Source organism: Thermobia domestica, chromosome 12 (genome assembly GCF_964235325.1).
Source record: "Thermobia domestica chromosome 12, izTheDome1.hap1.1, whole genome shotgun sequence".
Lineage (NCBI taxonomy): Eukaryota > Metazoa > Arthropoda > Insecta > Zygentoma > Lepismatidae > Thermobia > Thermobia domestica.
Window position 1 is genome coordinate 131006325 of NC_137465.1, and position 26636 is coordinate 131032960.

General features: G+C 34.4%; 1 protein-coding gene across 2 annotated transcripts in view; it reads left to right on the forward strand.

The window, feature by feature from the left end:
* The window catches only part of LOC145666661 (uncharacterized), a 67092-nt gene that overhangs the window by 29770 nt on the left and 10686 nt on the right, over positions 1-26636 (forward strand). For both annotated transcript variants that reach the window (XM_081734120.1, XM_081734121.1), the window contains exons 4-6: positions 4377-4493; positions 5919-6474; positions 9073-9207. In XM_081734120.1, the coding sequence (XP_081590246.1) occupies positions 4377-4493; positions 5919-6474; positions 9073-9207 (808 nt within the window). The remainder of the gene's footprint in view (positions 1-4376; positions 4494-5918; positions 6475-9072; positions 9208-26636) is intronic.

The following is a 26636-nucleotide window of genomic DNA, read 5'->3' on the forward strand; positions in this document are numbered from 1 at the left end:
TATTGCTATGTATTACCATTTTAGTTGTATGGTGACCAACGTTAAAACCGGATGTACTAGTAATCACCTAACCGCTTCACGTTTTAGTGGTGAAGATGGTATCCTTTCTTGAGACGTTGAGTCGATTTCAAAAACTGCTTGCCGCTATCTATTGCAATTTATGTACTATGGCTATCAACGTTGAAAACGGAAACGGTTGATTTCTACCACTTCCGGTTTCAGTGTGGAGTTAATAGACGAAATGGAGCCTATTCTTGAGATGCGAATTTGATTTTGAAAGGAACACTTCTCGATATCTCTTAACCATTTTTGCTCTATGTAAATTAATATTGGTACCCTAAGCACTAGTTGTAAATTTCAACCACTTCCGGTTTGAATAGAGTGTTACGGGTGGTTATATATTTTCTTGAGACACTGTTGTATAAATGTTGAAATCTGAAACTGGATTTATACCACTTCCGATTCGAATAGAAGGTAAACGGAGGACATGGAAATATTGTTGTGACACTGAATCGCTATCACTAATTGTTTTTGGTCTGATACCTTTCAACAGGCATACAAATAAACGAATGTTCAGACGGACATGGACTATGAGATTCCCGACAATTATGCATAATAGTTTAGAAGTCTAATAATTAAGCGACTATTGTTTCGGCTAAGCATTTATAAGAGTAGTTGTTTCTTGAAAAGGCACACCTATTTTTCAGATAATTATATCTTTTCTATGGACAATTTCTTCAGTAGTATGGTCTACAGAGACATAAGATAAACATTGCCTACGGGAATTTTCTTTGCTGTTCCAAATCTTTTTTTCGTATTGTTTGTCATACAGTGCGAGGGAGAATCATTAGGTCTTAATTATAACTATGAAGGAAATGAGTCATAGTCAGTTTTGATTTCTGATAGTTCCATCTTCTGTACTATCAAAAAAAAAAAAAAAAAAAGTCTTCCTGCATTTCCTCATACTTTACATCCCTTGATTATTAAAGTCTTCAGATCGCGTCAAAAGCCAGTCCCACTTCCTGAATGATGTCATCAGTATCGTTAACGCAATGTGCAATGGACCTTTCATCTTCAGGAACAGGATGATGAAAAGCGTTTTCATTTTCAGGCTTAGAATGATCAGAGAAATAGGCCGAATGCGATATTTCATAACCACACGGCTCAGCTTCACATTACCCGCACCTTGAGATGAATGATCCGGTGATTCTCGGCATGGAGACGGACTCTTTTAGTGAACATAGCACGGCGTTTCTCTTCGGCATTGCGCAACATTTTCGAAAGGGGTGAGTAGTATGTATGATTGATGATCAACCCTTCTCGAAGAACTCTACAAGGATGACCTCATGACAGTTCTAAGAAACTAACAACATGTTCTTTCCTGCCGATGTGTGTACTCTAGCCGTGGGAGTAAGGAGAAAATATGCTTCATACTCTTCACAATGATAGACCCAAATTCGTCCACAGTTACTTCATGACCTAAAATCCTCTTCACTCTTCACTTTGCTTCAATAGAGTCTGCATCTGTCTCTATTGTCCTATGTTTGCTTCTATTGAGGGTTGAGAAAACGTGAAATTCAACGTCCTACGAAACACTACCGTAACTAAGACATGAATTTTGTTGATTTGTCCCTGGTTTTCCAGGATGGAATGATCAGTTTTCTTCTTTAAGCTTATCGTTTGTGTGCAAAGGTCATTCACTTCTTGGCTTGGTTTTCAGGAACATGTGACGAGATTTTTTCTTTATTTTATTTTATTTTTTTTTTATTTATTTATTTATTTACTAGCATATATTACCCGCTTCGCTGGGTTGAAATGAAAATTTAAATGCACAACTCCATATCTCATGTGTTTAATACCCGTGAAATATGCTTGCAGTAAATGTTAACATTATATCGCCTGTCATTTATGTTAACCCGCCGAGTGACACGGTCATGCGGGTTGCATATAAATACGTTTATTTTTATACCTATGATGAACTAAGAAAGGATTTGTACGTTATGGACACTTGAATGGTCAATTATCTCAAGACACTGGTAATTAAAAATTAAAGTGATATGATAAAAACCATCTAGGGTCCAAATCCTAATAACCCCCCAAAAATGAAAGAAATTGGTTCAGCCGTATTAGCGTGATGAGCTAACAAAGGATTTGTGCGTTCTCTTTTATATAATAGATTTATTTATTATTTATTTTTTTTTTTTATCTCACTACAGTATCGTAAGATGGGTAGTCGTTCCTGTATATAGTTCTTATCTCATCATGGATTTATTTGACGCTGTGACCCGTTTGTCACAGTGTGACCTTTGATCTTAGAGGTGTAGTAGGCCACACAATACCTTAGGATGCAAACACAGGGTGTCTATCGGTCACAAAAAAGCACGAAAGTCATGAGAAAGTCACGAAATCAGACAACGCTCATGAAAGTCAAGAAAAAGTCAGAAATTTAGCTTTTGGGTCACGATTTTTTAAAATCTCTACAAATATAAGTGTAGACCGGAAAATTCTGTTCTATAAAACGTCAAAATTCACCACCAAAAATGTCTGTGATCGGCTTTAGACGCTACCAAATCACAAGCAAAGCGCACTTCTATCGCATCTATGAAAATTCGGCCCAATTCGTACCTAAATTCGCTCTTGAGAATGTTACTAAATTTTATGGTTTGGGAAAGAAAAGGTCATGGAAAAGTCACGAAATTTCGTTTTGAAATTTTAGTAGACACCCTGAAACATGAATATAAAAAATAGAATTTTCTTTTCAGTATTATGTAAGAAATTATTGTATTTGGATAAATAAGATTTTGTCAACGTGTTCGCCTGTATTGTTATTTAAGATAACTGCAGAGCAGTCTGCAGTCTGATTAATTAACTCAAAAAGTACTGATCTTGCTTTTGTGTATATTATGTTGTAATAATAATGATAGAACCACTGAAATAAGCTTTTCATTACACTCACCATTAGTGCCCTCAAAGAACGTAAAGAATATCTTTATAGGCTATAAAAGTAATATACGCTAGATTCCGTATGTGTCAAAGTAGTCTTATGCACATTCCTAGACAATTATATAAGCATGATAAAAAGGACTACACACACACACACTAGGCTGGAAAAAAAAAACTTAATCGTGATGACAAGTAATACTATGACCCAACAATACTCCTTTCAAATTACGTAAAATATTAAAAAAAAACAAGATCAGTAAAGTGAAAATGAAAAAAAAAAAAGAAAACGAAAAAAAGTAGAACGAAGGAATCAAAATTAAATTCTAACGTAGCCAATCTGGACAAAAGTTGGAAAAACATCATTAGCATTTTCACCGTCCTTACAGACCACGAAAGAAGAAGAAGAACTTAAGATTGTATATTGTGAAGACCTGCATTGAAACCTTGAAAAAAATAGTATTTACTGCTAGAGATACGTTAATAATTTATTATTACCTATATAATTAATTCCTATCAATCATATCCTCCATTTATTTAACCTTTCTCGTGACAGTGCTTAGTCGGTTTAACGCTCCTAAATAATAATAGTAATTTTAAATAAATTATTTTTGGATCAGGTATCGTAGTATATTGTATATATTATGTGTTTCAGATTATACTGATTACTTGTTTTGCCTACCCACTGAATATGTCTCTTAATTCTTAAATCTCTTTTAAATTGCATTTATAATTATCTTCGGGACTAATTATCATTTTAATGTTCCAACATAAAAAAATATATATATATATTTTCTGAATATACAAGCAACAAAATGCTATTTTACTTCTATTAGGACTTTATACTCGTATATATATACATGTATTGACTAAAGTTGTACTGTAGAACTGAAGGAAGCAGAAAATTGGAGATTAAAAGTCGTATGTTCAAAAATGTTTATCATTACACTTGGTAACATGGAAAGAAAAAGGAGAAATGGAAGTTAAATTGAGTTAAAATAAGATTAAGCAAACAGTGTACTATTATTATTATTATTATTATTATTATTATTAATAATAATAATAATAATAATAATAATAATAATAATAATAATAATAATAATTTCTTTTTTGAACTGAAGAAAAACATTTTGCTGCAATCAGGTAAAAGGTTGATTTTTAGCGTTTTAGTGGTATAAAGAAGGGTCTCAGCAACGGGTAACTAATCCTATGACAACAATCAGCGAAAACTCGACGTTTAGTATTATTTTTAAACAAATCTGTATCACAATATAAAAGAACAAATGAATACCTCTTGAGTTTATTTATGTTCACATCTGATTTGACTTTCGTAATAAGATTGATTACTATAGTTATAGGTAATGATTTTCAATCTCATTAGAAAATATGTTAATTTACACATTATCATTTAGTAATTTTAAATGCTATTTTGGCAGGTCGGATAAGATCAGAGCTGACCAAGTGTGTAGTTATCGTGACTGCATAAATGCCAGTCCTTCAGCCAAAACTTCCGAAGTATCTTTTTTCAACTATCCTGTATGGGATAAAAAACGGTAAGTGAAGTGTTAGAATAATGATGCTTTATACAGGTAAGCTTGAATAACTTATACCATTTGCCTAGAAGACATAAGCCATGGTGATTGGAACGAAGTCGTCTGTGTAAAATATAAAAGTGGAAGAGGGGAAGAAAATAGAACAAGTGAATAGTTTTCGATATCTGGGTAGTATTCTTAGTAATGACATAAAGTGCGAACATGAAATAAAAACAAGGATAGGAATGGCGAAAGAAGCCTTTAGTAGGGAGGAAAGTCTGTTTGTGGGACCTTGAATAAAGAATTGAGAAAAAGACTTATAAAATGCTTCGTGTGGAGTAAGAAGGAACGTGCTAGAATGGTGCCGAGGAATACTGTAGTTAAAATTATTTGTGTGTCTCTCGAAACATACATTCCAGAGTAAACAACACATCTTGGATTTGAAAAAAAGTGTAATCTCCAACAAGGTTTGCTCAGCCACAAAAGGTGATGTAACAAAATGTATATGTAAAAGTAATATATAAACCAAAAGTGGCATAAAAATGAAATTTTTTTAGTTTTTTTTAACTAAATTCGAAAAGCGTGCTTTGAATACAGGTACTTGCAATCTAGCCAACAGTTGGTTCTCTTACATTGATTGTTATATTCAAAAGATACATTTTGAAACGAAATAAAGTGGCAGTTAGCAGTAACACACCGTCATTTCTGTTCATTTTCACGCACTTCACTCGATGTAGAGACGCCTTAATAAATTTAATAATTTAATTGTAGCTGTACTTCGTTCGGCTTTACTTGATTTCTTTTGCCTGTTATGTTTATTTTTTATTTAATTTATTTATTTATTTATTTTTTTATACCTTTCCGTATGCAACATATACTAGATGAAAAATATCACGCTTCGGATAAAACAACTGTGAGGAACAGTGAAGAATGATTTTAATATCTGATAGGCCTGCTTCATTTTTTGATTGTGTTCAGTTGTCTTGGTTGCGTACTAACTCATATGTAATTAGAAAAATATCCGTCCATAGTGTATTTTCTTTTGTTAATTTTTTACTGCTCTTGTCGAATATATTTGTGGAAAAAGAATTCCAATTTTAAGAGTAAATATCTTGTTCCAAACGGAATATTTGTGAATTTAAGTAGCCAGAAATATCTGCTTAACACTTCTTTAAGAAGATCCCAAAAATATTTTCATCCTGGTCCTTTACCTTTTTATCATTTTGACAATTTATGTAAACCTTTATACTCTAAGAACACCAATGAAAGTTTCAAGTATGATATTGACTTTTAAAATTTTATTTTTGCGCAATTTGAAATTTGAGAAACCGTTATAAGATTCATGCAACACGTTTAGTGGAATATTGTTGCAATATATATATATATATATATATATATATATATATCGAAACATATGTAAAAGCTAATTAATTTATTTATTTTTAGGTTAGAGAAGTGGATTGATATTTCTGGACGAGAAGATTATAATCATCTTCCTATAAATGAGCTAGCGACCAAATATGTTTGCTCCTTACATTTCTCTGAGCAAGATTTGTTAGTTAATGCAGATGGAACATACAAACTTAAATCAAATGCCATTCCGTTATCAGTACACGTTCGGTCAGATTACTTTAGTTCATGTGGATCTTCTAGTGGAGATGTATTAACGAATCAGCCTGCCCCAATTGAAACTTCGTGGATAAAACTTGAAACGGAGGAGATGGTTGTCGAAGATTCAGAAGAAAATTCACTATACATTCCCGATGTGAAAGAAAATGTAAGTCTTTTGTTCTCAGACAATCAAGACAGTTCAAATGATAGAGAGACACTCGTGCAACAAAATAGTGGCATAATGCAGAAATTGGATGAGGAAGATGAAGATATTTTGCTGTGTCGCTTGTGTTGTTCCAAAACGAATAAGCTTTTTTGCATATCTGACAACGAAGGACGAGTATATAGACAAGATATAATGCTGAAAATTCAAGTTCTTATTTCGTCAGAGGTACGTACTGCGTATAAATATACAGTAATATACGTTCTGTGAGTTTTTCTTTTGTGTATATGCGCGCAATTAGGAAACAGGACTGATTTTTTCCCCCTGCAAAATTAGTTTTTGCACGAAAGATTTTCATAGTGGTAAGCCTTTCGTATGACCTTGGAAACACATGCAGAAATGTCCAGCTCGACCGATCGCCAATGTGCGCGGTACGCTGCTAAGTATAGACTAGTGTTATGGTACCTCATTACCACAACTTCAACGGAAAGATTTATGTTGAAAAAGGTTTACGGGAACAATTGCCTTTCTCGTTGTCGTGTTTTTGAATTGTAAGAATTCAGTGCAGTCAGACAATCTGTAGAAGACAGACAAGCGCCTAGATCCGAGCAGGTTGTGAGAGCAACTGAAATGTTCGGCACATTTCTGGTTTTGAATGACAGGAATGTATGTCTCAGGGTAATATCAGATTTCGTGGGGATGGTGAAGGAAAATCCGAACACCTGACCCTCAGTTCACGACTACTTATGCGTGTTAGGATTTCGGAAAATATCCGATTTTCTTTATACGCTGTTCTTTTAAGGAAACGCAGACCATGTAGGTTTTCCAGGAGTTTCTTCCACACATCCACTCTTATGCTTAATCTGGAGTGAAATCATAAGGCACACAATTCGGCAGTTTCAGATCTTTTTGCGGGGGTCATGAAAGTAGCGAGATACCAAACTCATCTAATAACCTCCGAATGCTGCTTGTCTAATTTGCTTCTATGGCATGGCGCACGATCTCCGAGTCCAAGGTTTTCGCCTATTTGACCTGGCTGATAGGCGAGAATGTTGTTACCGAGCGATATTTCTGACACCATTTGGTTGATGTACTGTGCTTAACTGCCCTTTCACCTTTTGCATAACAAATGTTTCGAGTTGCTTCCACGGCGTTTTGGCCACTTCGAACTTATAAAAGAAAAAGATCTCGAATTAGACTTCGTTCCATTCATCTTTGTGGTTGTCAGATCACACTCACAGCATTGTAGAACCTCTCAGGGCACTATTTTATTATTATTATTATTTATTCCTGTTCTAGTAATGACCTTCAACGGCTTGAGCTGCTTCGGTCACGTGACACCGCAAAGAATGTACATGTGCTAACTTTCAAAACTTATAACTGTCCTTTGTAATAGTTGCAGGAGAAATGACATTTCGTTGCGAAATTACATAATGTTAATACTTGAGGTACTCGTCTCCTCAGAGATGGTCTGGGCTTGTTCGAAATCAGCGAAAGTGTCATCTGAAGTGCTTTGTGGAATTCGTTTGTGGCAGGACGAGAGACGCTACCACCCCGATGTGATATTACCTGGAGATTAAACCTGCCACAATCTACTGTCAGCCACTTCATTTGTTACCGTGTTGGCTTGTGGTGCGTAGTAGATAAGGGCGGTTTTATAACTTTCTCTTGCGCCACATTGCTGAACATAAGACAGATTGTTCGAAACACACTTACCATGATCAAAATGGAAAACGGTGCTAACATTGGATGAAGCCTACATCTGTCTCACATGTAATTCTAACCTTTGGGCAGTTGCGTACAATGACACCTCTCGTAAGAGACATACCGAGTTTTTCCTACAATGCCAAGAAAGTTCCTGCAGAGAATCATGATTGTTGCCGAATACGGTTACGAGAGGAAGTTGGAGATATTAAAGTGGAGAGAAACATAAAGGCTAATGATGCTTAATTCCAGGAAACAATCATGATCCCAGTCTGTCCGAAAGACATCCCTAATTGGCACGGAACCAACAGAAATCAGTGTGGATGCACATGGGCAAAGTCTCAGCCATACCTCTTGACCACACATGTTTGCGTGATTTTTTTTTTTTTTTTTTTTTTAATGTAGATTTCTGCACGTTTGGACTATTAAATTGACGTTTATAACATGGCCTTTGGAAAAACTGTTGGCAGGAATGCGATGGAGTTCCAGTGCTTGAGCTCCAGTGTAGTTTGTTGCATTGAAAATTACGGTGTCAGGCTGGTGGTCCTCCGATAGTGATGGCACGGCTTTTCATAGAATAAGTACACTGAAAAACATTTCTCTATATAAGGTTTTCAGGTAATACGTCTTGTGTTTTAATTTTAAAACCAACGATCGTTACGCTGATCCTGTTGTTAGCCTCATCAGGGTCAGATTACTGTCACATTCTCAAATTCATATTGAACTTTCGTCACGAAAGCTTAAAACAACGAATAACTTCGAAAATCACTCGGATACAACCCAGTCAACCTTTTGTATATAAGTAGCTGGAAGCGTATGATGATGTTTATTATGAGTTTAAGTGAATTGTTTTTGTATTAAACATAAAGATTTAGAACCTTGTGCTATCTAAGTTTAATTAAGATCATTAGTAACATCTAAATATAGCTCTGCTTTTGCATGATACTGTCAGTTTAATACATTATTGGCCTATTAATAAAAGTTCATTACATTGTTAATACAGCTTTCTACACGTACAAAAAAAATAAATAAATAAATAAAATAAATAAATAAAATAAAAAAATAAATAAATAAAAAGATAAATTGTGATATTTGCGAATATAATATTAACTTCTTTTTTAGGCTTCAGTTGGTGATGACTTTCCGAACTTAGTGTGTGAACTTTGTGTCAAAAAGTTGGAACAGTTTTATAAATTTAGAGAAGACTGTAGAGCTGCAAACTGTAAACTGAAGAAAATGTATGGAGAAATCCAAAAGGTAGTCTATATTTTTTTCTCTTTAATTTACTTCTATTTATACTGTATATTTGTAATGCAAAAGTAATCTTAGAATAAATAGTTTTATTTTAAGTACTGTAAGTGGCCATTCTACCCTTCACACAAGTTGATAGGGAATCGTGTTCGTGAGTACCCCCTTTGTAACATTTTGTACATTTCATGCACCCCACCCCCCTCCATATTGGAGAATTTTTATAATGCACCTACTTGTCAAGGGGAACCAAATCTTAATCACAACAGTACCGACTTCAGGTTCCTTCTTATCTGGCATTACACATTCTACTGTATTAGCCTGTGATAGTAAATTCAATGTGTGTATTGGTCTTCGAGTAGCAGCTGTTACAAGATACTGATATTGTAGGGATTCATTTTCAAGGAGTTAAACGTAAGCAGGACTAAATACTTTACTGACATAAAAGACGTCGTACGGGCTTCTGGGAGATTAACAACATTGTAATTTGCACGTTGAACAACATTCCATCTGTTAAAACAATCAGAATTCATCTACTTTTCGGTGTTTTCCCGACTTTGTTATAGATGTATATATTGACCGTAGATTTCCATTAAATTGCAGAAACTGATGAATATAACTACAAAATATATTAAGAAATTTAATTTAATAATGTATAACGCCTGGATTTACCTATTTGTTACAGCTTATAGATTTGTTTTAAGTGTACACGAACTAAATAAAAAAGTGACCTTATTTACCATTTAGACAGTTTTAATGGTTATGATTTTGGCACTTAGAAGAAAAGAAAAGACATTTTAACTTTTAAATCAGGCATTAAGGAGACAAGAGATAATAATTTAGAATGAATTTCATTTCCTTTACTTTTATATACCATATATGTATCGAAGAAAGTAGCCAATAAATATAACTTTTCAATAAATGGAGGAAGAAAAACGTACAAAACTTACAATTCGCATTCTAAAGTTTACGAAATTATTAACAAAGTAAGCAAAAATTAAAAAAAAAAAAGTCATTTCGTATAAATGCTGTTATTCTCTAAATACTTATTTATTACTTCTGTAGAGGAAATTATCAAAAGAAATGGGGACACTAATGTTAATATGAATCAGTATTCTTTCATTATTAACCATGTTGGACCTGATGACTTCATAGAAGTAGTTAAAAAAAATTTAAAACGCCATACATTAAGGATATATTTGAAATATCTAATAACATAATAAAAGCTGTTCAATATGCTTTAATAATTTATTTATTTTTTTTTTTCCAAGGAATCTTTTCCACTGCAATTAAAATAGCTAATATCATTCCTGTATACAAAAAGGGTGATCGTTTGATTTCGTCAAACTATCCCAATATGTCTTATCCCATTATTTTCTAAAATTATAGAAACCATTGTAAAAAATCAAGTATGTAAATATTAGTCTCAGCAAAATATACTTTTGCGGACTCAATATGAATCTGGATCTGAAAAGTTCACTATTGATCACTATTGATGTAGTTGAGTCGCTAATAAATAAAATATATGAAGTTTTTGAAAAGAAGGGTTTTGCTCTAGTGACTGAGATTTAAGTAAGGCATTTGACTGTTAGATGATGTTACCTTATGTAATAAATTAACATATTATAATTAAGAATAAACTAATCGCTGGGCAAAGCAAACCAATTTATTATAAAATTAATATCTTGTGACAGTTTCGCTAACTAACCACTTGACTTCATCAGATACTATAAATATAGTTTAGTTTATTTTTACTTATGGTATATAATAGACAAAGCCATGTATATTATGGTTTCCATAGAAGCAGATTGAACTTCATAAATGGTAGAAGAGCGTAAATACGTAGTCAGTATTAACAAGATACGTTCAAGTGTCTTGGAAGTAAAATATGGGATACCGCAAGGTTCTGTTTTCGGTCTCTACTGTTTTTAATAGTGATATACTATATATTTCTTAATATCAATACTAATCTATTTAATATGCAGATAATACTACACTACTAAATACGAAGACAAGTTTTGAAGAAGTGGATACAAAAGGTAAAAATGGGTTAATGGAAGCAGCAACATACTCTGTTTCAAAAAGAATATACGTATTATGAAGAATTATTTTGTCCAAACTATCGATCGCTGCGCCTCGGCTCGGCTATTGGAGAAACGAATACATAGTCTAGTTTATATTAATAGCCGCTAGATGTCAGTTGTCTTCTGTTTTGCTTGGTAACCGTCATATGTTTAAAGTGGCTACTCCGCAGCAGAAATCATTTTGTGTTCTCGAGTTTGCGAAGTGCAGTTCCTTGATTACAGTGCAAAGACGTCGTTTCAGGTTCAGGTACCAAATTGATCCTCCGAATGGGTGGAACATTCGCAGATGGTATCGACAGTTTGTAGATACAGGATATGTATGTAAAGGAAAGAATCCTGGCCCCCGTCGTGCTCCTGAAGAAAATGTTGCACGAATTCAAACTGCTTTCCAACGTAGTCCTTCAAAATCAACTCGTCGTGCCAGTCAGGAGTTACAAGTGCCGACAACAACAATTTGGCGTGTTTTGAGACATCGGTTGGTTATGAAGCCGTACAAGTTACAGCTGTTACAAGCTCTGTGTCCTGATGACAAACGCAAACGAGTGGCATTTTGTAACGAGATTCTGGATGCTATTGACAATGATACACTTTTGCACAACGCATTGTGTTCAGTGATGAAGCGACTTTCCGTGTTAGTGGTCAGGTAAACAAACAAAATGTCCGAATTTGGGGCCTACAGAACCCACATGCAGTCATTGAACATGTATGAGATTCGTCCAAAGTCAATGTGTTTTGTGTGATATCCCGATCATCTGTTTACGGCCCATTCTTCTTTAATGGAAACACGGTTAACAGTCAGCAGTATCTCGCTATGTTACAAAACTGGTTGTTTCCGAGGCTGCACGAAGACAACTTCATTTTTCAACAAGACGGTGCATCCCCTAACTGGGAGTCGCCAAGTGCGTGAATATCTGAATGAAACTCTACCGAACCGTTGGATTGGTCGTCAAGGAGCTGGCGACTTAGCATGTCTCAGCTGGCCTCCATGGTCACCGGCTTTGACACAATGTGACTTCTTCCTGTGAGGTTTCGTTAAAGACAACGTTTATGTACCACCACTCCCCCAGAACCTGGAAGAGTTGAAGAACCGGATCCGTACTGCCATAACATCAGTGACGCAGGACATGCTTGCCCGAGTGTGGTAGGAATTTGAGTATCGATGTGATATTGTTCGTATCGCTGATGCAGGACATATTAAACGTCTCTAATTTGAACTTAAGAGGTTGGTAAATATGTGTGTAAAATTTCATATTCGTATGTCCTAAAGTGTAATAAAATATATGCATTCGAAATACATATATTCGTTTTGAAACAGGGTGTAGTTTAAATAAATTATTTTGTATTAAATCAACACAAAACAAAAGAAATAGCATTTAGCCTTAATCATTCTAATGATACGAAAAAATGTAAAAATACTGATGTTAAATTTCTTGGTATATGTTTAGACAGCTAACTGGTATGGGAAAGCATGTCAAATATGTTTGTACAAAATTCTCCCGAGTGGTCTGCCTATTAAGAAGTCTAAACGACACATTTCTCATGAGTTCGATCCCAGCTCGCGCCGTGTGGACTTTATCGTGGACAAACACCGTTCTCGTGGGTTTTCTCGGGGTTCTCCCGTTTCCTCACACTTTCTTCATTCCACCATTTCACTCATCTCTCATCATCACCGTCTCCTTTAGCCTAACCGGCATAACCGTAGGACGTAAAACTTAGAAGATTTCATTTCATTTTACATTTCTCATGAATGTATGAGAAATTTATATTTTGGATACTTTCATATCATAATTGTTTTCTTTGGGGTAGTAGTAGTCACGTTCATGATATTCTAGTGTTGAAAAAAAATGTTTAGGATCGTTGATGGAACATCTGACAAAGAACATTGTAAACCGTTTTTCATGAAACTTAAGATAATGACAATAGTGAATTTATGTATTTATCAAGTCCTATTTACACCAATGAAAATCTTATAAATATGACACTCAGGGAGGAGTTATATACGTATGCTGAATGGTGTAAGTAAATTGATGTGCTCTTCAAAAGATTAATCAAAGTAAGAAACAGTTATTTAATTGTAGGACGATGTTGTTTAATAAGCTAACAAGCTCCATACAACAGTTGAATGTTTGCAAAAAGAAGGTGTTCGATATAACTTGTTAATATCGAACTCATTTTATTTCATTGAAGATTTCATTAATTGTACAGAAACTGTGTTGTAATTTTTATCCTGTTATTTTGTTCTAGTTATTAACCCTTTAACGGGCAGGTATAAATATTTACCACTTACTCCACACGGACCATTAATGATATTTGACTAAACTCTAGTGTCTTAGTGAGGTCAGTGGTATGTATTCTTACCCTTGTTAGTTGTTTGTATTTCGCCACTGGCGCCAAAAAGTGGTAAAATAATATACAATGGTCCATTAAAGTCAGAAAAGAAGTTGTATTTAAGATGATCATTTTTTATATAAGTTTTCCTGATGTTTGTAGAGTAAGTAGGTGTTCGAAAGGTGTCTATATATTTTCTAGAAAGTACTAGGAACACTTACATGTATATTTCATTTTCTTGTAAATTTTCCTATGCTTGTAGCCTATTTATGATAATGGTCGGACATGATCTGTATTGTTTGAAATCATAAATGACTGTGATATTTGATGGGGTCTGTCGTCATTCCATTGTTCTAACAAAGTATATTTTTATTGTATTTCTAAAGTTGAACTACTAAGCGATAGAAAAATAACAAACGCTGTCACAAGTTTTCTGGCGCAAGGATAATATAGCTGATAAAATGCCTTGCACTATAATTTGTTGCTGTTGGTCTTTTAGTGCAGAAATGCACTGAGGTGAAATCACGTAGATGATGAATATATGCACAGTATTATGTTGGGTACGATAACAGAAACACAGCCAAACATGTGTAAACTTGCAATTTTGTAGTTCCCGTGCACAAAATATATTGACCCGGGTTTGATTCCCGGCGGGAGATCATGTGGTTCGGATTCCACGTTAATCAATAGGTCCACGTCTCATATAGCCTCGCTGCTGAAGGACGCTAAACTAAACTCAACTCAATTCAACAAAATATATTGGTAATGGGGGGCGGTGATGACGTCTTGAGTCACGTATGAGGAAGGAAATGAAATGAAATATTTAAGTTTTACGTCCCAAGATTAGGCCGGCTAGGATAAAGGAAATGGCGATAATGAGAAATGAAGGAAATGGTGGAATGAAGAAAGTGGGAGGAAACTGGAGAACCCGATGAAAACCCACGCACACGGTGTTTGTCCACCACAAAGTTTACTTGGCGCGTGGTGGGATCGAACCATGAATCCATGTATGAGGAAGAATGTAAATAACAGGTTCATCATGCATACTACTGACTTCACATGTTAGATGAAGCTAGATTGATTTGCTTTTGAAATAGTGCATGAAATGTATGCTCAAGAGGGGCAGCTAAGGGGGCTCTGCCTCGGGCCCTTGATTTGAAGGCGCACCCTAAAGGGCAATATATGCTCGAAAGACAGAGGTAAAAGTGCTATTACAGTAGCTAACACTATGCACAATCCTACCGAAATTACAAATGTGTTATGTAGGAACAGGGAATGTGAGAGAGAAAGAAATGAAACGAAGTCTTTGAGGTTTACGTCCCATGGTTATGCCGGTTAGGCTAAAGGAGACGGTAATAATGAGAAATGAATGAAATGGTGGAATGAAGAAGGTGGGAGGGAAGGGGGAATCCCGAGAAAACCCACACACACGGTGTTTGTCCACCACAAAGTGTAAAGAAAGAAGTGCCATGTCCAGTTAGCATTGTAGACTATAATAAGTATATGAGTATGGTTGACAAATTTGATCAACTCCTTAGTCCAATGGAAATCGCGTAGGTGATGGATAAAATTATTTTATTATATGTTAGATTCGGCAATTGCCAGCAGTTATGTATTGTATAAGGAAACGTTATTGTTACACTATCCCAAAGAAAAGACAATAAGTAATTTAGTGTACAGAAGTATTTTAGCAAATGAACTCATTCACAACTTTTCTAGTAAGCTAAAGACAGGTACTGCAATAAGCAGAAAAGATACTTCTGCATCAGACAAAATTACTATCCTTTATTTAGTAAGATTTTCTGAAGTAAGAAAACATTTACCCTTTCAAGGTACATACTGGAGGGTTGCGTTCTGTAGTACGAAAGAGAAGCAACTTTATATGTAAGCAGTGTAACGTTGCATTATGCAAAACTTGCTTTGACTCCTTTCACTCTCAAATCTAATGTCTCCCTCAAACTGTGCTACAATGTTGATTTCTTATCTGTAACCATTTTTGTAATCACTATTTATGGCATATTTATGCTCTTTAAACAAAGACATGGAACTAAAAATAAATCATGCCTATACTCAATGATGGTTGAATACCATCCCTATCATACTCCGTTATAATATTGTGTTCTTACCTCTAACCGCTTTTGTAATCATTGGATACTTTGTAAACTTTGTAAACATGCTTAAGGAACTAAAAATATATCACGTCAATTATAATCAATGATCCTTGAATACCTTTCTTCCTTTATTAAAAATGTGGTAAATTATTTTACCACCGATATTTATGGAACTACCATTTGCAGGTTGTTTCTCAATGGACGGTGGTAAATATATATACCAACCGTTCTAACGTCGCGACCTAACATGCGATCAAATGGACTTCAAAATTACAATAGAAAGACACATTCCGACCAGAGAAAAAAATTAGTACACTCCAAATATCAGCAGGGAATTTTGCCCGTTAAAGAGTTAATATTATTACAAAGTTGACTATATTTTTGTTATTACATTAACCATCACTAATCACTAATCGTGTGTAATCGTGGGGCATTAAACTTAATAATAATAATAATAATAGTGAAAACATCCAAAAGTTTCCCATTATATTGATTGTGATACATTATAAATGGTGTATACGATATATATAAATAAAGTTAAGATTATCACTGTTCAGTGTGCAAGAAAGAAAAATTACTTCTGTGCAAGCGCAGTTTGGTTCTAAAAATTATCAATATAATTGATGTAGTAACACTGAAGGTGCTATATTCGCCATGAGGCTATGGGAGGTGATAGTGGTGAGTCACACAATAATGGTGGAATGAAAGAAGTAGGAGAAAACGGGAAAACCCCGAGAAAAATCACGCACAGTGTCTGCCCACCACAAAGTTTACTTTTCATGCTGGGATCGAACCAGAGACCGCACGCACCAGAGGTGAACACTTCCACTCAGTCACCGCGGCCCACCATATTTTTGTTAAGCTTTCTCAACTATCTATTAGATTTTTTCCCATTAAGAAACTTTGACTGAAGCAGAAAATTTTCTCATTATGAGGGTAATTAAATTGCAAGATTTCTAATCTAAGATGAAGTGTGTGCTCGAAAAAACTCAGTAATTGTGTATGCAAGGTATCAAATGATCCTATTCTTTATCCAAATTATCTTTATCTGTATCTAACTCAGAATTTTTTGCTCTGCTGAAAAACTTGGTCATGCTTACGTAACTATTGTCGTACTCCTATTTAAATAGAATGGGATAGAATATTTTATTGTCGTTAAGCTTTACAAGTAACAGACAACATCCAACTCGTTCAACTAGTATACAAACAATTAAGGTTATTCATCAGTAATAATAGTGAATCATAATATCAAAATTTAGTGATGGTTAATGTAATAACAAAAAATAGTAAACTTCGTAATAATGATGATTAAAAAAAAAAGTTTCTGTACAATCAATGAACTGTTTTTGCAAATATTTAACTGCTGTATGGAGCTTGTTAGCTTATTAAACAACATCGTCCTACAATTAAATAACTGTTTCTTACTTTGATTAATCTACTGAAAGATACATCAATTTTTTTACACCATTCAATATACGTATCTAACTCCTTGAGTGTCATATTTATAAGGTTTTGCTTTGTGTAAATAGGACTTCATAAATACATAAATTTAGTAGTGTCGTTATCTTAAGTTTCATAAAAAACGGTTTACATTTTTTGTTTTTCCAGATGCCCCATCCAAACAGTTTTTTGCAACATCCTAGAATATCATAAACGTAGCGATTGTTACTTCAAAGCAAAACCTCATATCGAATTATGCTATGAAAGGATCCAAAATATAAATTTCTCGTATATTCATGAAACTATGTCATCTAGACTTCTTAATAGACAGGCTACTTGGGAGAGTTTAGTACATATTTTGCATGTTTTTCTATGCTAGTTGGCTGTCTAAACATATACCAAGAAATTTAACATCAGTATTTTTACATTTTTCCGTATCATTAGAATGATTAAGGCTAAATGCTATTTCTTTTGCTTTGTGTTGATTTAATACAATATAATTTATTTTAAACTGTGTTGCTGCTTCCATTAACGTCCTTTCAGCTTCTGTATGCACTTCTTTAAAACTTGTCTTCGTATTTAGTAGTGTAGTATTATCTGCATATGAAATTGGTGTAATATTTGATATTAAGAGGTGTATGGTTTATGTTGTGCCGCGGTGGCTGAGTGGTAGTGTTCACCTCTGGTGCATGGGGTTTTTGGTTCCATCCCAGCTCATGCCAAGTAAGCTTTGTGGTGGACAAACACCGTGTGTGGGGGTTTTCTCGGGGTTCTCCCATTTCCTCCTACTTCATTCATTTCTCCCGTTTCCTCCTCTAGCCTAGCCGGCATTATCCTGGGGCGTAAAACTGAAAATTTTCATTTCCTTTTTTTTTTCTTTTGTGTATATAGTTTATCACTATTAAAAACAATAGAGGACTCAAAACAGAATTTTGTGGTATTCCATGTTTTACTTCCAAGATATTTGAACGTATCTTGTTAATACTGACTACCTATTTACGCTCTTCTACCATTTATGAAGTTCAATCTGCTTTTATGAAAACCATAATATGTTATATTCTCCATTATACAAGCTTTGTCTATTATATACCATAATTAAAAATAAACTAAACTATATTTGTAGTATCTGATGAAGTCAAGTGGTTAGTTAGCGAAACTGTCACAAGATATTAATTTTATAATAATAAATTGGTTTGCTTTACCCAGCGATTAGTTTATTTTTAATTATAATATGTTAATTTATTACATAAGGTAACATCATCTATACAGTCAAATGCTTTACTTAAATCTCAAAGTCACTAGAGCAAAACCCTTCTTTTCAAAAACTTCATATATTTTATTTATTAACAACTCAACTGCATCAGTAGTGAACTTTCCAGATATAGATTCGTATTGAGTCCGCAAAAGTATATTTTGCTGAGACAAATATTTACATACTTTTTTTTTTTTTGTTTTTTACAATGGTTTCTATAATTTTAGAAAAAATGGGATAAGAGATATTGGGATAATTTGACGAAATCAAACGATCACCCTTTTTGTATACAGGAATAATATTAGCTATTTTAAACTAATACACAATAACACACTGAGCAAGGCTATGTGATAATATGAAAAAAAAACAGTAACAGTTTCAACCAATAACTATGTCTTCATCAGACTTCCACTCCTTCTGACTGCTTGCGAGTTAGTCATCACTTATATATACTCTCCGGAGATAAACTTTTAATTAGGCTCCACCCCTTCATTAAAAAGTAACACTTGTGTGGCTTTCACTTTCACTTTTTAGCTGCACACGTGTCCAATTAAAAGTTTACTTTTTTCGCTGGATACATTCTGTCCTCTAATGATCCTTATTTTCCTTGTTAATTTTTTCTCTTTCTTTCTTCTTTCTTTTCATTTCTTCCTCTTTAAGCAGAATCTTCTCCCACTCTTTATTTATCGAGAATCCTGCATTCCAATTCATCACCTAGTCTCCTGCCTTCATAATCTCCCTAGCTTCCATTTTCTCACCAAAGTTCTGTTCTCTACTTCTATGACCTCTGCTCCTTCCCACCCTATGCTGTGCCACAGTTCAAATAGAAAGGCTCTAACTGTTGTCAAACGATTCACAGGTTTACAGCAATATTGTTGTGAGCGATTACAGAAAACATAGAATATTATTCGTTACTTGGCATAAATGCAAAATATATTTCGCAAAGCTTTGCTCATACCAAACAATAAATACCAATGCAAATTCTCCCAGCTAGTAACGAGTTATTGAGGATACTTGGATTGAAATTCGAGATAGCATTAAAAGTTAAGCAAAAGAAAGCTGGGACACGCGGAAATACGTAGGAACAAACCATGGTTCGACCAGGAATGCATTAAACTAACAGAGAAGAGAAAACAGGCAAAATTACGCTGGCTACAAAATCCGAGTGAAATAACTACACAAAATTTCGCAGATATCAGGCGGGAAATATCCAAAACTTTTAGAACAAAGAAACGCGATTTTTTGAAAGCTAAAATTAAATTGAACTTGCAAGATAATAGTAAAAATAAAAATAATCGGGACATGTATAAGGGGATCAGCGAATTTAAGAAAGGCTATCAACCTCGTGCTTATATATTAAAGAATGCTGACGCAACAGTTCTTACTGATACGGATAGCATCTTAAATAGATGGAAAGATTTCTTTGACGGTTTGCTGAACACGAAGCCAAAAACTAATATGCATGGAGAAAAGGAGATACACACCGCAGAACCGTATATTCCAGAACCCAACCGAATAGAAGTAGAAACCGCTATAAAGAAATTAAAGAAACACAAATCTCCGGGTGTAGATGAAATTCCGGCTGAGTTAATTTTAGCTGGAGGCGAAAAGTTGTGGAACAACATACACAAACTCATTCTCCTTATCTGGAACAAGGAAAAATTGCCACAAGAGTGGAAAGAATCAATCATTGTTCCAATTCACAAAAAAGGTGACAAAACTGACTGTAGTAATTATCGAGGCATTTCTCTTCTGTCAGCATCCTATAAAATCCTTTCAAATATTCTATTAGCAAGATTGACCCCATACGCAAATGATATTATTGGAGATTATCAGTGCGGATTTAGACGAAATCGATCAATCATCGACCAAATATTTACCATTCGCCAAATACTCGAAAAAAAGTGGGAATACAATACTCCAGTACATCAACTATTTATTGATTTTAGAAAGGCATGCGACTCGGTTTGGAGATAAACATTATACAACGTTCTTACAGAACTTGGAATACCGAGAAAGCTAATTAGATTAATTAAGATATGTTTATATGAATTCCAAAGTAAAGTCCGGGTAGGAAGATTTTTGTCCACGAGCTTTCACGTCGAAAATGGCCTGAAACAAGGAGATGCGTTGTCGACCTAGGCGCAGATGGGAGGACAATATTAAGATGGATCTCGCAGAGAAAGGAATACAAAGTAGAAACTGGATCCAATTGGCCAAGTTTAGAAGTCAGTGGAGAGCTTTTGTGAACGCGGCATTGAACCTCCGGGTTCTATAGGCCATTAGTGTTAGTTATTTAGTAACGAGTTATTTTCAATACGCTCGGAAGGCGATGTTCATTTTGTGTTGTTTCACACACACACACACACACATATATATATATATATATATATATATATATATATATATATATATATATATTGACAACCCAGCCACTCAGTGCCTAATTGGGGATGCAAAGTTGAGTGTAACTGGATGCCTTCCAATCACCATCTAGAATGAGTGGGACAAACTCTGATATTAATTTGCGAGAGGTTTCTCATTTGGGGATAATTTAAATAAAGATACGTCCACTTCATTAAAATAAAACACTGTATTTCGTAATGCTTATGAGTGTACTGTAAGATTTCAGAACGTTAGTAATGACGGATATTAAGATTCATTTGCCAGACGGGTACAGAAACGATCAAGTATTGAGCTTTTGAATCCTGAATCGGTGCTACACATACCTGGATAAAACTGGTGTATTTCCTTCGTTGCTCCGACGTTGACCTCGGCTCCTTTAAGCTGACTCTCCTTGCTGGTGGAAGACGAAAATGAGCATTAAGGTATGGCTCCTCTCAAATGCTACTCTCGGCGTGATGTTCTACGTAGTTAGGATGATTTGGAATATGAAGTATTTTCTCCTCCTGTCATCTGGCTGATTCTCGAATAGAACTTGGTTCTCCAAACTCGAACCAAAGAATGATCACTGTAACTTGATCATAGACTCTACTATAGACTTCCTATCGAATCTCGAAGTACTGTCCACTGTCGAATCTCTACGAACTCTCTAAGGACTCTCGAATCTCTACGAACTCTCAAAGGACTCTCGAATCTCTACGAACTCTCAAAGGACTCTCCCAAAACCTTCTCGTCCTCCAGTTTTGTTTCGCCTTGTCCAACCTCCGTCGTCTGCTTGTCGTCTGCTGCAGCACGTGCAACACCGTTTTCACATGGAGAGACAAATTCCTTCCATGTGTCAAAACTCAAAATTGCAACCCTCGACACGTTCTGATTTCCCGATTCTAAGCAATTCTCCGTACATCCGTAATCTCATGAAATTCGTGAAATCTTACAGATTCACTTTATACAATTTCTAGAATCTGGCTAATGTGAGGATAGACACATTGTCAACATTTCCTTCCTACATTGCCAGACTCTCAACGATGACATTCTTGTACACATGTGTTTACAATAAACTGCTGACACAAACATTAGCAACTTTGTGCAGCTTGCATTTACTCGCATATACAACATTTAATTCCCATAACCTTAATAAATGATTTTGTGACATAAACATAAAATAAAATCAAAATATACAAATTACTTTCCTCGAAAATCGAGTCCTGCTACATGGCCCCCCTTAAAAACTTGGTTGCTCCGCAAACCAAATTAGACCTCGTAAGAGGGCGATTTTCCATAAACACCCTGTACATTATATATACTGAATCCATATTGAAAGATAAATATAAACTTGAAATAAAATAAAATAAAACATGTATTATTATGCAGAATAATTATATAAATAGTAATGAATATTCCTTCACCTAAAATTATTCAAAAATATATATATTTGAATCTTTAATCTTCTTTTTTTTTCCCTTAATTCCTATAATTATAAAATACAAAAACTTCAAATGTAATGTAGCAAAGTATATCCTCACGACATCTAGTGAGTTTTCGCTGAAATACTTGCTCATCACATTTGGTCAAGAGTGATTGTGCATAATTACATATATGTTAGTTTGCAAGTACTCTTGAATTATCTTCTCTTAGCGACAACGCTTTTAGAATCTCAAGTTACCAAAAACTTCCACTACTCTGTATGTCCATACGTGCCAACCAATGAATTTATTGGCCGTATCAGTACTGGATCAACTTCATTTATTTCCACCGCTATGTGAATGGAAATCTAAAACAAAAGCTTGTAACATAGTTTGTAAAACATAGTTAGTTAATATATTCACATTTGCACTGTAAAAACTTGAAAATATAATTGTTTTATTTTCATCAAAATTTTATTCACTGACATTTTAGCATGAACGGAAATATAATCTTGCCGCAGGGCGTTGGATATCCTGTAGATACTTCCAGCATAGTAACTGCAAGATCAACAGTTTTCAATCAAGTGCGTCAAGGTTAACCTGACTTCCTTTTCCTGCCTTTCTGTTCGCGCGTCACTGTTGACTGGATAACATCGAGTGTTAATATTCCGTAGCAATTATTGCGTTATTAGTTTTAAAACACTGTAATTTATAATACCACGACGTCACACGGTGTATGTGAATACTTTTATCCGTGTCGAATGTTTGTTAAATTCACTACAATTGTTCCAATTCTTGATGTTTACTTTCGGGATTTCGTGCGGGATCCTTTTTTTTTCATCAATATTGAAGACGTGACTATTTATTCTCCTAGATCATAACCATAGACTACTTAGTTATTATATTATTTACTTATTTACTTATTTGCCTAATTACATTGTCTAGGATGGCCATTTCCATAACAATTTCACTAGGTCAACAATTCATTTTATTATTTATTACTATTAATCTTCTTATCATATACTTATTAACTTATTACTCTATATTTATTTCTACATTAAAATATTAAATTATTAAATTATTTTAACAATGCCGACAGGGCCTATAGCGTGTGAGAAGGATTACTTTCGAAGAAAGTCTAAAACTACTTCATATTTCCAACTCGAATAAGTACTAAATCTGTTCAGGGCTTCTCGTCTGCAGTAAAATCCTCTGCATGTCCCCGATAACACTTCTTTTTCCTTTTTTTCACTATTCTTCTTGCGCTTTATTCATATATATCTATCTACTTCTTATATTCTCTTGGAGTACTCCTAGCGCTAACTCATGCATAAATATTCATCTATAAATCTATTCGTCGATGCATGCTTTATTCTATAAACTCATTATTTACTTCTATCTTCTTACTCTTATTTACTTATTAAACATTATTCATTATTTATTATTTCTCTCTTCTTCTCTCTATCCACATTTATTATTAATTTTAGTCTATGTTATAAATCTACTGTTGGTTATTTCTTTACGTCTAACGTCTTTAATTGTTTACATTCTAAATCTATCTTCCACTAACATGTCCTTCTTCTCAATACTCACATTCCTAAAACCAACTCTTTTCCTCTTTCTTTCTTACTAACACAAATGAACCGATTAATCTAGACAATTCTTACCTTATAACTAAAAGAATATAACTATATTCTATATTCTAGATGTACTACTAACATCTCTTTCTCTTCTGACTATCCTACTATTCCCTAGGATATCGAATGATTTACTCGCTAATTATTACTATCTTAATTTTAATCTTACGCTAAGGTACTGACTAAAAATCAAGGATATCTCCACCAAAAAAAAAATTTGCACGGCTTTACACGTGATGTACGAGTCAACTCCTGTGTCTCTTTTTAACAATCACGGAAGACTTATGTTGCACAATAAATAAAATATTCTCATCGACGTTCGGTAATCGCCCAATTTTAACTCGACGAGAATGGGATTTCCTTCCTGATTAGAGTTTCCCCTAATGAAAGGTTTGCCTAATTATCAGGGTTTCTTAATTTTAACTTATGTCTAGATTAAATCTACATCAATTGCAGCATTCATTTCTTGTTTTTTTTTTTCATTCTTGCCTTCTCTTACATCTAAAATCCTAATGCAAAAACTAATCACAAAATCATTCATATTTCATTTTCTTTGTTTTGCTTTTCTTTTCTCCATAGTCTTTTCTACTTTTATTCTTTTCATTACGTCACTATTAAATTACATTAAAATTATATGCCATAAAGACATACTACAATAAAACCAATTGATAGTCAGATTTTCCTCTTCCAATATTAATAATGCTACTATAACTACCCATATACTTATGTCCTCTATTATTAAAACAAAATTTCTTATAATCAAATTATTATCCTAACTAAATACTTAAACATTAATAATTACTAATAATATCTATCCTTACCCTATACATATAAAACTAATAATAATAATAATATCTATACCATTCTCTTATTTTACTTCTTCCTGGTCTTTAAGCTGACAACCATGGTGTTCGCTTTTTAAAGAATAAAGCAAAAGCTACTAAATCTAATAACGATTTATCACTCGCTACTACGATTTTTGCTTGTTTTTCATACAGAGCTACGGTAGTAATAAAATCTGAGATTTTCACTACCTGAGTACAGATAAATCTATTCCTAAATCGATCTAGCCATTGATTTACTAATTCTTGATTCGCTCCACTAGTGAATAAAGCACATACCTTATATTTTAATTGATCTTCCTTGATCGCAAAAAATATGGCATTGCGTATCAACGTATTCGTTTCTGATATACCAGTAAGTATAGACAAAAAGTGTCTCCTAAATCCTAACTCTACAAGATCGTCTACGCTAAAATTCTTTTCTGAGAATTCAATTAGGTAATAATTCTTGTATCTACGTCCCAGAACGTTATCTCTGAACGTCTGTTCCTTCGTTTCGTCGTAGGTTGGATAATATTCAGCAAAGTACTTTAAAACACCTAAATCTAAGGAATAATACCTTGACTTGCTGAACATAGTCGCGGGTTTCCCATTATCCTTAAGAACAGGATAATGCACCCTGTGATTATTCTTTAAAGACAACATTGTAAGAACTTAATGCTATTTTGTACTAATTGAATACCAAATTGTTTAGTTTTAAGATTAATATAGGTTATATTTAATCTATTACACAGTAACTGCTTTGTCTTTGTTATTCTTCCAGCTCTGCCTGTAACCTCGAAACGGAGCAAATAATTCGTGCGGATCTTGACGTAAAATGAACAATCGTGTGCCGTCGTGTCTAATCGGCCACACTCGTGTTTAAGCGCTTGAGCCACAATCGTCGTTCGCTCAGCAACTCCTGTCTGATTCATGCATCCCGTTCTGTGTATTCAGAACGTAACAACAAACTTATTTCACTACTTTTCTTTTCTCTTATTATTATTATTCTAAACTTGTAATATATTGTCACTGTATGTGTTACTACTATTAACCTAAAGATTATAAAACGAACTACCATGAAATTACTACGTTTGGTGAACGTAATACGTTATTTAATTTAAAAATATCACTGAAACACATTCCTGTTATACAATCGAGAATCGAACTCAGTCGTAACACTTGTTATACTGTTATACTTAATCGAAGTGAGGGTGGGATGGGTGGGTTTCATTTACAAATATATAAGTTACTAATTTAACATACTTCACCATGAATGGGCGGGTAGGGAGGGTTTTAAATTTAGTATTGCTTAAATTTTCTGAAATCGCATAATTCACAGATATCACACTGGAATCGCTACCATGACTTTTACGTCTAACAGTATCTCCCTCATGGATGAATTACTACTGGAATCGTACCTTGATCTAAAAGATCTTAAGACCAGCATCTCACCACCATGGGAGGGTTGGGAGGGAATTAAATTTACGAATGTTTAAACTCTTTAACTGGAACTTAACCCAACGCATCTGCACCATGACAACCCAGCCACTCAGTGCCTAATTGGGGATGCAAAGTTGAGTGTAACTGGATGCCTTCCACTCACCATCTAGAATGAGTGGGACAAACTCTGATATTAATTTGCGAGAGGTTTCTCATTTGGGGATAATTTAAATAAAGATACGTCCACTTCATTAAAATAAAACACTGTATTTCGTAATGCTTATGAGTGTACTGTAAGATTTCAGAACGTTAGTAATGACGGATATTAAGATTCATTTGCCAGACGGGTACAGAAACGATCAAGTATTGAGCTTTTGAATCCTGAATCGGTGCTACACATACCTGGATAAAACTGGTGTATTTCCTTCGTTGCTCCGACGTTGACCTCGGCTCCTTTAAGCTGACTCTCCTTGCTGGTGGAAGACGAAAATGAGCATTGAGGTATGGCTCCTCTCA